The sequence below is a fragment of the Lolium perenne genome, chromosome 4 (genome assembly GCF_019359855.2).
Source record: "Lolium perenne isolate Kyuss_39 chromosome 4, Kyuss_2.0, whole genome shotgun sequence".
NCBI classification, from domain to species: Eukaryota; Viridiplantae; Streptophyta; class Magnoliopsida; order Poales; family Poaceae; genus Lolium; species Lolium perenne.
The window spans coordinates 76,428,422-76,440,679 of record NC_067247.2 but is presented as its reverse complement, the minus strand read 5'-3'; the positions used below and the strand labels follow the sequence as shown (position 1 = coordinate 76,440,679).

Sequence of the window (12,258 nt, the reverse complement as noted above, 5' to 3'; positions counted from 1 at the left end):
TCTGCATAATTAAATGTATAGCGTACACAAAGAATATAATGAGGATAATTGTTAGTGCAAATGAATGAGCTACAAACTTAATTACACAAATAAATCACTTACGAGCGGTAGCAAGCGATGACAGCTTTGTCGAGGGCGTCTTGATTGAATAACTGAAACAGTTCTTCTAACTCAAGGTTTATCTCGTCTTCCCCCCGGAAGTAATGCTCATCTCTAAGATACACCGTGATGTAGCTTTCACATCTTCGACAGGCTTTCAGGTACCAGTCATGCAACCTTCGCATCAGACTCCCTAGACGCGCGAGCTCGCCAGGTTTGACGAGATCAGATCCGTATCTATACTTGTTTACCATTTGAGCCGTCGGATAGTAATCTTCGTACTCAACTGATGCTCCCTGAGCTCTAGCCGCCCGTTCGATCATCGATGCCGTCTCTGGATCATGATATGGCTCCACGATGAAGTGGGGTGCGGCCTGAATGTCTCGCTGTCCAAGGCTGGGCGACTTTTTGCTTCTTTCATCGCTCTAGAGGACTGTCCAAGAGAGCGGTCATAATCAGCTCTCGGCTCAGGTCTCTTCATTCTCGTCTCGGCAAAGTGCTTCAGCTGTCTGCGGTGGAATAAACATCTTCTTCGGCGCGGTTGCAAGAAACGCCTTTTGCTCTTCGATCTGCTCATGTGGCAACAACTCGGAGTCTGTTCCTCATTGGAGTTGATGATCTCTTCGGAGCTGTAGGAGGTGCCGCGGACCGCTTCCTCTTTTGCTTAGGTGGAAGCGGCGGAGTCTCCCTGACGAGGAGGAGGAGGCGGCGGAGTATTTTCACGCGGAGGAGACTGGTCATGGATAGGGGAATCATCATCGCGCGAGAGGAGAATCATCACGCGGAGGAGGCGAGGTGGCGGAGGAGGCGGAGGTGGCCTGCTTGTTGGCTTCTCACCTGGAAACACAATGTTCTCCTTCCGCCATTGCACGGTGGTTCTACGGGCTTCTCCCGATTCTTTGATTTCCCCATCTTCACTGCAGGGTGCTCAAGCAACCCCTCATACTCTCTCAACACTTCATCCACCATCACAACAAGAAAGTCGTCTTGGACCGGACGGCAATGGTAAGACCTTGTAGGTAAGAGGATGCCGACCGCCGCCTTGAAGGATAGGTTGAAAACTTTAACATGCAGCTCACAAGGACGGCTCTCGGTGAGATCATCCACGGGGGTAGCGAGGAGGCTCGACCACCTGGTCATCGGCATCATCATTATCCACCTGCTGAGAGGAAGCCACGCTGCTTTTCCGGTGTGGTTGAGATTGCGGCGGGCGATGGCATTGAGCGGTGCGGGATCTACAGCCTGCCCCGAGCCAACTGAGATGTAAGTACTTGGCTTACCATGGTTAATTGGGCTTGCATGGTGCTCATACCCTCCTCTAAGTTAGCCAGCGGTCTGTTTCCCTTGCCTTCCTCCTCTCATGGCTTTTATCGGAAATCTCTTCCTTTCCGCAGGAAAGCCATACTTCCACGGAACGGAGCCTGCCGTGCCTCGTGTTCGTCCGCCGTGTTCTTTGTTCCCAAGGGCGCGTGTCAGCTCATCGTTCTCTCTTTCGGGCTGGAACAACCCCGCCTCCACGTCCCTATGTGCCTTTTCCAGGGCATCAATGGGAACCTTCAGATGAGCTTTCTTATAGATGCACTTCCCTGTTTACGGATCCAACGTTCCCCCAATCCCGTAGAACCACTCCTTGCACCGTTCGATCCAACCGTGTGTCCCTAATCTGATCCCTTTCTTGGTCGGTTCCGCCTCATTGCCTCCCACTTAGGACGGTTAGCCACCTGTATCCACCTGGACCCGAGAATTTGGTGATATAGCTTCAACGCAGCATTTGCCTTATTTATTTCCGACCTTCTCAAAAATTCTTCGACTCCGTGCTTTGTACTTCACGAATTCGTCCCGGTGACTTTTTACCTTCTCACCGTCCGGAGTCTTCTTTAACTTGATAAGGCGGCGCAATCTTTTCTTGTGGCTCTTGAATAGTTCGGCCATCTTCTTCTTGCCAAACTCGCGGAGGGCCTGCTCCATCTTGGCCTTCTCGGCGTCACCCCCTCTTCGGGTACTATGTTGAAATGTGCCATGAGCTTGTTCATAATGCTGTTTTTGGCTACATCATCGATATAAAGACCTTGAGCTTCTTCCTCTGCAGACAGCACTAGTCCCTTCGGCTTGTGCCATTCTCGAACGGTGATCGGGACGTGGTCCCTAACAAGCACTCCGCATTGAGCTATAAATGCCTTTGCACCTTTCTGGAGCAATCGGTTTACCATCATTCTCGATGTGGGTGATGTCGTGCCTAACACCGTCATCCAACTTTTTGGCCGGGCCTCGCTTCCTCGACTTTACAGAAGAAGTGCTCGATCCGGAGGGCTAAAAAAGAAATAGTTCATAGTCAGTACAATTTCATTAGTTAATGCATCTAGTCGATCAACAGCGGCTTAATTAATTTATATACCTCGGTGATAACTACAGTTCGGGAGCCATTATGATGATCTTGTTCCTCACCGGCGCCACTAGGATCTTCTTCCTCAATATCCTCCGCTCCCTCACCGGAGGCATTCAAATAAGTTGCGGTGACATCGTCACCGCCATCATCTGGAATAACGTCGTCGTCGCGATCATCCGTAGTACCGTTTGCTATGAGTTCCTCCATGAAATTTTCTTGAATTTCATCTCTCTCCATGCTTTCTACAACGACCTGCAAGCTATACATAGGAACCATCATATGATCAAATTAAGGATAATGCAGAAAACTGAAAATGGAGTTACATATGTGTAGTTCTTAACTAAGGATCGATAATATAGTGCTGAAAGCAGAATCTGCAGTTACATGCATACATAGATCGGGTTCATGTTTATTTAACCCTAATACATATCAATCACTACTACAACCACTCAACCGCGCAGACCGGGTCCTAGAGGGCGCCGACCGGGTCCTGAGCCGCGCTGGGTGTGCCCCCAAAGCCACGGAACAACAACGGGAGCATAGCTAACATGAGATCCCCGCATAACGCTCCATCCGGTCCTATACATGTTGTCTAACGCGTACATGTAACGGCGAACGTGCTGGTCCTCCGCTTCAATGCGCTGAGCTACCTCCTCCGGCGGGGCCGGCTCCTCTGAAACGACCGTGGCCCATAAGACCTCCACCAAAGAATATCCGGGTCGACAACGGGACCCGGATTCCGCACCAAGGTCCGCGACCCGGAAGCTAAGACCTCCCAGTGCCACCCCGGCGGAGCCCAGTCCCGGACCTCCCCCATCTGCTCCATCTCCTCGGTGAGAGTCAGACCACGGCCCGCCGGCTGTCGCTGTCGCGGCATCGTAGCTACGGAAACAAATCATATATATATGTACCAACGTTAACATAAATTAAAAAATAAATTCACTACTTAGTCGGCGCCGGCACTACCGTTTGGGGGGCGCCGGCACTACATAGTTTATTTTGTGCCTGGTTCGCGGTGGCACTACATACTCACTAACTAACACTAACACTAACTATATAACTAATTTTTCACTAACACTAACTCTAACACTAACTTTTTCACTAACACTAACACTAACTTTTTCACTAACACTAACACTAACAAACTAACTAATTTTCTAACACTATTAACACTAACACTAACAAACTAACACTAACACTAACACTAACAAACTAACTAATTTTCTATCTAACACTAACTAATTAATCTAACATATATAAAAACAAAAATCTAAAATCTAACACTAATTAAACACTAAAAATCTAAAAATCTAACATATATAAAAACAAAAATCTAAAAATCTAACACTAAACAAAAATCTAATTAATCTAACACTAATTTTCTATCTAACACTAAACTAATTAATCTAACATATATAAAAACAAAAATCTAAAAATCTAACACTAAACACTAAAAATCTAAAAATCTAACATATATAAAAACAAAAATCTAAAAATCTAACACTAAACAAAAATCTAATTAATCTAACACTAATTTTCTATCTAACACTAAACTAATTAATCTAACATATATAAAAACAAAAATCTAAAAATCTTAAAACTTAAAAAAAATGGTGGCAGCCGCTCACCTTAGCGCCTAATGGCGGAGAGGAGGCGCTTGGCGCAGCGGCACAGACGGCGGCGGGCAGCGGCGGTCGGGCGGACGGCGGCGGGCGGCGGGCGGACGGCGGCGGGCGAACGCGCGCGGGCGGACGGCGCGGACAAATACGCTGGCGCGTAGCGGGCGTGGCGGTGGGCGGCGGCGCGGTGTGCGGACGGCGGACGGCGGACGGCGCCGCCAGCGGCGCGACGGCAGCAGCGGTGGCGGCGGCGCGGTGGGCGGCGGTGGCGAGCGGGGCAGCCTGGCGGCGTGGTTTCCGTCGTCTGCGGGCGATTGATCTCCGCGGAGACGAAGTGTCGCTTTATACCCCCCTTTTGACCCGGTGCGTTTTACAAACCGGGTCCAAAGACCCACCTTTGGACCCGGTTTGTAATACAAACCGGGACTAAAGGCCATTTTTTCTGCGTTTTCTCTGAGCCCGCAAAAATCAACTTTAGTCCCGGTTTGTAATACAAACCGGGTCCAAAGGCCAAATTTTTTAAAAAATTTCAATCCCGCCTTATTTCAAATGAAAAAAAGCCAGCGCACCGCCACCGCCTGGCCACCACCGTCACCGCCGTGTAGTGGCCACTGTCGCCACCGCCACCGCCTGCCCACCACCGCCACCGCCGTGTACTGGCCACCGTCGGCACCGCCGTGTACTGCCCACCACCGCCACCGCCACCGCCTGGCCACCACCGTCACCGCCGTGTAGTGGCCACTGTCGCCACCGCCTGCCCACCACCGCCACCGCCGTGTACTGGCCACCGTCGGCACCGCCGTGTACTGCCCACCACCGCCACCGCCACCGCCTGGCCACCACCGTCACCGCCATGTACGGGCCACCGCCGTGTACTGCCCACCACCGCCACCGCCACACGTGTCCCTTCCCCGTGCCACGTGTCGCCGCCGCTTCCACGTGCCTCGCCCCGCCGCCACCGCCGTGCGACGTAGATCCCGCTTCCACGTGCCACGCCCCGCCGCTTCCCGCGCCACTGTCGCCGCCGCTTCCACGTGCCACGCCCCGCCGCTTCCCCGCGCCACCTGTCGCCGCCGCTTCCACGTGCCACGCCCCGCCGCTTCCCCGCGCCACCTGTCGCCAAACTTGCCGCGTCGCTGTGCTATAAAGCGCCGCGTGCGCGCGGAACCACACGTCGCCGTCGCCTCCGTTCATTCGTCGCCGGGATGCCGCCGCGCCGTCGCGGCTCGTCCGGTTTCCGTGGCGTCCGAGCGCGGCCGAACGGTAGGTTCTACGCCGAGATGCGTGCCGGTGGCTTCCGGCTCACCCTCGGCACGTACAACACCCCGGAGCTGGCGGCGCGCGCTTACGACGCGCCGACAACGACCCTCGGTGGGACGACATTTGGACCGAGACAACCTCCGACGACGAGTAGATCGACTAGACTAGTTGTTTATCTATTTTATTGTATTTTCAATAAAGTCGTTGTGGCGTACGCTGATGATGAGAAAAGTTTCCCGCCAGATTACATGTGGAATTAAAGTACAGAACTCAACTGAAAATTAATTAAGATACATGGCCAGATAGTACTCGTGCCTAGCCCTATAGTACTCGTGCCTAGCTCAACTGAAAATTAATTAAGATACATGGCCAGATTCGACTGTTCGAGTCATTCAGTCATACTCGTGCCTAGCCCTATAGTACTCGCCACTGTAGTCGTCGTAGTCGCCGTCATCATCGTCGGCGGCATCGGGGTCACGGTAGTCAAACCTCGGCGGGAGAGCACGCGTGGGCTGGGACCGAGGGTAGCGCAGCGGGGGCCACGGTGGGCCATGACGCCCTGGAGAGTTCGGTCGCGCCACCACAGCCGACGGCCGGCCTCGTTGAAGTTCGAAGGAGGCGGGCCGCCCTCCTCGTGCACGGCGAGCGCCCTCTCACGCCGATTGATGAAGAAGCTCTCCCAAGTCGGGCTGTAGTCGGGATGCCACCGGGGATTCCTCCGCTGCTCGGCGTGAGCTCGAAGTAGTAGTGGTTCGTGATGGCCATCTCGCGCGCCACACCTAGAGGGACAGGAGGGACCGGTACCCCTCCGACGCTCGGCAACCAGCCGGTAGGGACGCGGTAGCCCGGCGGGCAGGGGTAGTTCGACGCGCAAGCGCCTCCGCCTCCCGGAGGGTTAGAGATACGCTGGACGCCATCTGACCAGGAGATGAGGTTTGCAGTTATGAGTCTAGATGTGATATGTAAATGGAGGCCAAGCCACGCGATCTATAGTGGAAAAATGGCGGGCGGACGGAGGCGGGGAGCGGGGGAACGCGCGGGAAGAAAAATAGGCGGGAACGCGGTGGCGCCCCAACCTGTCGGTGGGAGAGGGTCGTGTGGGTCCCCTGTAGTCCCGGCGGGTGGGGACAACCGGGACTACAGCTCCTTGGGTGTGTCATCTAACAAAACTGTCGGTGGGATAAGGACGTGTGGGTAACCTTTAGTCCCGGCTGGTGGGTACAACCGGGACTAAAGATGTCGGCGAGATAAGAACGCATGGGTGGACGCCTTGCTCGATGAGATAAAGCATGTAGCGCACGACGCCCGTCGAAGGAACAAGACAAAGTAGAAGAGGTGCCGTGCCTATAAAAGGAGCATCGATACGCCTTGCCAAGCCCCGAACGACTACATCTCATCTAACGGTGTTGGGGAAAGGGTTGGGAAATCTCCGTGGCGCATCTCCACTTTTAATATCTTACATACGATTACATGATTACACAAAAATAAATGGGAAATTGATTGCCATGTTGACATACTCATTTGTGCCATGAACATTCTTCAATTAACTTGATGATGGAGCATCTTCATCATTTAATTAATCTTCTTCGGCCGTAACCATGGAGCATCTTCATCATTTAACTTGATGCTTGGATCAATGTTCACTACGAAGGGTGGAATTTCATCAAACTGATTATAATCTTCTGACATGTCTGTCTTGTCCTCCACTCCCACGATGTTTCTTTTTCCAGAAAGAACTATGTGGCGCTTTGGCTCATCGTTTGATGTATTTGTTTCCTTATGTTTCCTTTTTCTTGGTTTGGTAGACATATCCTTCACATAGAAAACCTGGGCCACATCCTTGGCTAGGACGAATGGTTCGTCTCTATACCCAAGATTGTTGAGATCCACTGTTGTCATTCCATACAACTTGTCTACCTGAACCCCGCCTCCTGTTTTGTTGACCCATTTGCACCTAAACAAAGGGACCTTAAAAGAAGGTCCATACTCAAGTTCCCATATATCCTCTATGTAACCATAATATGTGTCATTTGGGCCTTCATTCATTATTGCATCAAAGCGGACACCACTGTTTTGGTTGGTGCTCTTTTATCTTGGGCGATCGTGTAAAATGTATTCCCATTTATCTCGTACCCTTGGAAAGTCACTACGATCGAAGATGGTGTCTGGGCCAGCAAGTACAACTGATCTTCAATATGTTCGTTATTCAGAGATGTTTTTGCAACCAACCGCCGAAAGTCGACATGTGTTCACGTCTAATCCAATCGTTCGATCGCCCGGGTTAGGAGCGTAGAAAGTTCTTGTGGTCACCGATATACGGAGCCACCAATGTGGAACTTTGTAGGACTGTGTAGTGTGCTTGAGTCAAAGAAATCCCGTCCCTACATATCATTGATTTCCTTCCCTAGCGTGCCTTTTCCACTTAGTCTCCCTTCATGCCGCGATTCAGGAACACCAATCGGCTTAAGGTCAGGAATAAAGTCAACACAGAATTCAATGACCTCCTCTGCTCCATAGCCCTTGGAGATGCTTCCTTACGGCCTAGCACGGTTATGAACATATTTCTTCAAGACTCCCATGAACCTCTCGAAGGGGAACATATTGTGTAGAAACACAGACCGAGAATGGAAATCTCATCGACCAGGTGAACGAGGAGATGTGTCATAATATTGAAGAAGGATGGTGGGAACACCAGCTCAAAACTAACGAGACATTGGACCACATCATTCTGCAACCTCGGTAGAATTTCTGGATTTATTACCTTCTGAGAAATTGCATTGAGGAATGCACATAGCTTCACAATGGGCAGTCGAACATTTTCCGGTAGAAGCCCCCTCAATGCAATCGGAAGCAACTGTGTCATTATCACGTGACGGTCATGAGACTTCAAGTTCTGGAATGTTTTCTTCTCCATATTTATTATTCCCTTTATATTGGAGGAGAAGCCAGACGGGACCTTGATACTGCTAAGACATTCAAAAAATATTTCCTTCTCTCCTTTTGTAAGAGCGTAGCTGGATAAATGACGTCCTTTAACTCTCTCATGCAGCTTTTTGGGGTCTTTCCAACGTTGCTGGTCCTCCCGTGCTTCGGTGTATCTTTTGTCTTCCCGTACACACCCAAAAAGCCTAGCAGGTTCACGCAAAGATTCTTCGTCACGTGCATCACATCGATTGAAGAGCGGACCTCTAAGACTTCCCAATAGGGTAGATCCCAAAATATAGATTTCTTCTTCCACATGGGCGCGTGTCCGGCATCGTCATTCGGAACAGACCGTCCGCCAGACCCTTTCCAAATATTACATCTAGATCCTTGACCATACCAAATATATCAACACCATCACGATGGGGAGGCTTCCTCCGGTGATCAGCCTCACCGTTGTAATGCTTGCCTTTCTTTCTTACGGGATGGGTAAGCCTAAGAAATCGACGATGCCCCAGGTACACGACCTTCTGACCTTTTTCCAAATAATCACCTTCGAGCTCATGTAAACAAAGTGTGCATGCATTGTATCCCGTGTTTGACTGTCCTGAAATGTGACCAAGAGCAGGCCAGTCATTGATGGTTCTGAAAAGCAGCGCTCTTAGGTCAAATTCCTCCTGCTTGTGCTCGTCCCACACACGTACACCTGCTAGGGACCACAGCTGTAGAAGTTCTTCGACTAATGGCTTCAGGTACACATCAATGTCGTTCCCGGGTTGCTTCGGGCCTTGTATGAGCACTGGCATCATAATGAACTTCCGCTTCATGCACAACCAAGGAGGAAGGTTATATATACAAAGAGTCACAGCCAGGTGCTATGGCTGCAGCTCTGCTCTCCAAAAGGATTCATGCCATCCTCTTCGAGACCAAACCGTAAGTTCCTTGCATCCTGTGCAAAGTTTGGGAACTCTCTATCGATTTTTCTCCATTGGGAGCCATCAGCAGGTGCCTCAACATCACGTCTTTCTTACGGTCTTCTTTGTGCCATCGCAACAACCTAGCATGCTCTTTATTTCTGAAAAAGCGTTTCAGCCGTGGTCTTATAGGAGCATACCACATAACCTTGGCAGAACCCTCTTCTGGGGCGCTCGCCCTCAACATCACCAGGGTCATCTCGTCTGATCTTATACCGCAATGCAAAGTGCACACCGGACATGCATCCAAATTCTCGTACTCATCGCGGTAGAGGATGCGAGTCATTAATGCATGCATGTATCTTTTGCACATCTAATCCTAGAGGGCAGACAATCTTCTTCGCTTCGTACGTACTGGCGGGCAATTCGTTACCCCTTGGAAGCTTCCTCTTAATTATTGTCAGCAACTTTCCAAATCCTGAGTCAGTGACACCGTTCTCTGCCTTCCATTGCAACAATTCCAGTGTGCTTCCTAGCTTTTTATGGCCATCTTCGCAAGTTGGGTATAACAATTTGTTGTGATCTTCTATCATCTTGTCGAAGGCCAACCTTTCCTTTTCAGTTTCACATTCTCTCCTTGCATCAGCAATGGCCCGGCCAAGATCATCATCGGCGAGCTCATCTGGTGCCTCTTGATCTTCTACTTCATTGTCTTCATTGCCTTCTGCAGTATCATCGTATTCAGGGAAATTGGGATAACCGTCATCATCCTCTTCCTCTTCGTCATTGTCTTCCATCATAACCCCTATTTCTCCGTGCTTGGTCCAACAATAGTAACTGGGCATGAAACCGGATCGCAGAAGGTGGCTGTGAATGAGACTCGAGCGAGCGTAATTTACGGTATTCTTGCAGTCCACACATGGACAATACATGAAGCCACCATGTTTGTTTGCCTCCGCCACGGCCATAAAATTATCCAGGCCCGCAGTGAACTCGTCAAACCGTCGGTCAATGTACATCCATTGCCGATTCATCTGCATGATATAATTAAGCTGATCAAAACCATTACAGAACATCACGATGTATATATACACATGCATTTTATCAATTGCAGATGGAAAGGATAAAGTTGTTAACCTCGATGAAGAAGAAAAAAGCAAGTTAAGTGTGGCTTGATTTGTGTAAACTCAAGTGGCAAATCCTCTTAAGCATTTCATCAAACACCTCTTGTGCATGTGAAGAAGAGAGGAGAGCAATACACCCTCTTGTGAAGGTAGTGAAAAAATGGCTAAGTGTGGCTCACACTTGGGCAGGGGCAAGGTTATATAGCCAGAGGGGGGCCTTTGGACCCGGTTTGTATGACAAACCGGGACTAAAGGCTTCCCCAGGCTGACACGGCCTGGCGCGCCCTGCGGGTGGACCTTTGGTCCCGGTTTGTCATACAAACCGGGTCCAAAGGCCGCTACAGGACAGGCAACAGCGGGTGGGGTCGTCCTGGGCAGAAACGAACCGGGTCCAATGGGGGCATTGGACCCGGTTTGGTTCAGCAGTGGGTCATTTGCTTGGGTCCAAAGGCCTCTTCTCCACTAGTGCCACCGACAACGGCAGCGTCCTGCCCGATGAGTTGCTCTACGAGATCCTCCTGCGAGTCCCGGTGAAGCCGCTCTGCCGCCTCCGCACCGTCTGCCGGTCATGGCGGTCCCTCCTCTCCGACTCGTCCTTCGTCGTCGCCCACAGTGCCCGCCACGGACCCCTCGTCGCCGCCTTCAAGCAAACACCAGAGGGCGTCGACATCCTGGACATATCCGGCCAAACCGTGAGGCGGATACTTGTCGACGATTGCCCTCAACATCAATTCGCGAACGTGGCATGCACCAACCTTAATGTGTTCTGCCTCGTCGGGGAGGACTTGCTCCCCCGCATTCTCGACCCGGCCACCGGCGTCGTCTCCCCTTTGTCCAATGACAACCAAAAACTCTACTATGACGGCTACACCACCAGTCTCGCGTTCGGCACGGCCCCCTCAACGGGAGAGACCAAGGTTCTGGCCATCACCGCAAAGCACCGGAAAGTTACCTCCTGCAAGGTCCTCACCTTCGGTGGAGTCGGCGAGTGTTGGAGGGATACGGGTTGCCCCCCAACTCTGCTTGCAACTTCCTCTAGGTGCGCGCCCCTTATCAAGGGGGTCCTCTATTTCTCGGCCTACGACAACAACTACCGCATCGATCACATTGCTGCATATGACCTCTGTTAGAGATATATTTGGTATACGTACGGTTAGGGATAGATTAGGTAGGGATAGATTTGTTTCTTGTCCTCTACTCCAAGTCGGTCCCTTGTACTCCTATATATACTCGCCCATGAGGCTCAATAATACATCCAACATATTCCGCATATTTCTCTCCCTCTATCGTTCTACATGGTATCAGAGCGGCGCCGACCTTGACCTAGCCGCCGCACGCGCTTCCGCCCGCGCCGCCCCTGGGGAGGTCAATCTCCATGGCCTACTCCGGGGGCGCGCAACCCGTATGAGGGTTCGTTCGCCGATCCGTTGATCCGCTGCCCTCGAGTCTTTTTTTTCCAATCTGTAGATTGGTTTTCTTTTTGCTCCGCCGGTCGCTCGACTGGCGTTTTCTTTTTGGTTTTACCGATCATCGATCGGATTGAGTCGCCCACCGCCGCCGTCATAACGCGCCTCTACTCCAACCTCGGCGTCGACTCTGCACCGGCTCTCCTCCATCATCCGCCCTACGCCGGCCACCGCGGTCGACTCGCTGGCTGGCTGTAGCGCCTGCCTTGGCAGGCTGCCGCGGCCGGCTCGCCCGCGTCGTCTCCGCCTCGGCTGGTCCGGCCCAGCAGCCGGTCTGACCGGGACTGTGGCCGGCTGGTCCGGTCCAGCAACCGGTCTGACCGGGACTGTGGCCGGCTGGTCCGGTCCAACAGCCGGTCTGACCGGGACCAGGGCCGACCGGGCCGGTCGTAGAGCCGGTTGACCGGGCCTGGCACCGCCTCCATCGACCGTGCGGCACGGCTGCACGCGATGCACATGGGACGCCGT

At 51.8% G+C, this 12,258-nt stretch overlaps 1 protein-coding gene across 1 annotated transcript; it reads left to right on the top strand.

The window, feature by feature from the left end:
- Positions 1–6,292: 6,292 nt before the first annotated feature.
- Positions 6,293–11,454, top strand: LOC139838999 (putative F-box protein At1g47790). The gene is made up of 2 exons (XM_071829027.1): positions 6,293–6,297; positions 10,791–11,454. Exons 1-2 carry the CDS (start codon positions 6,293–6,295, stop codon positions 11,452–11,454), a joined length of 669 nt encoding a protein of 222 aa, XP_071685128.1.
- Positions 11,455–12,258: the final 804 nt, after the last annotated feature.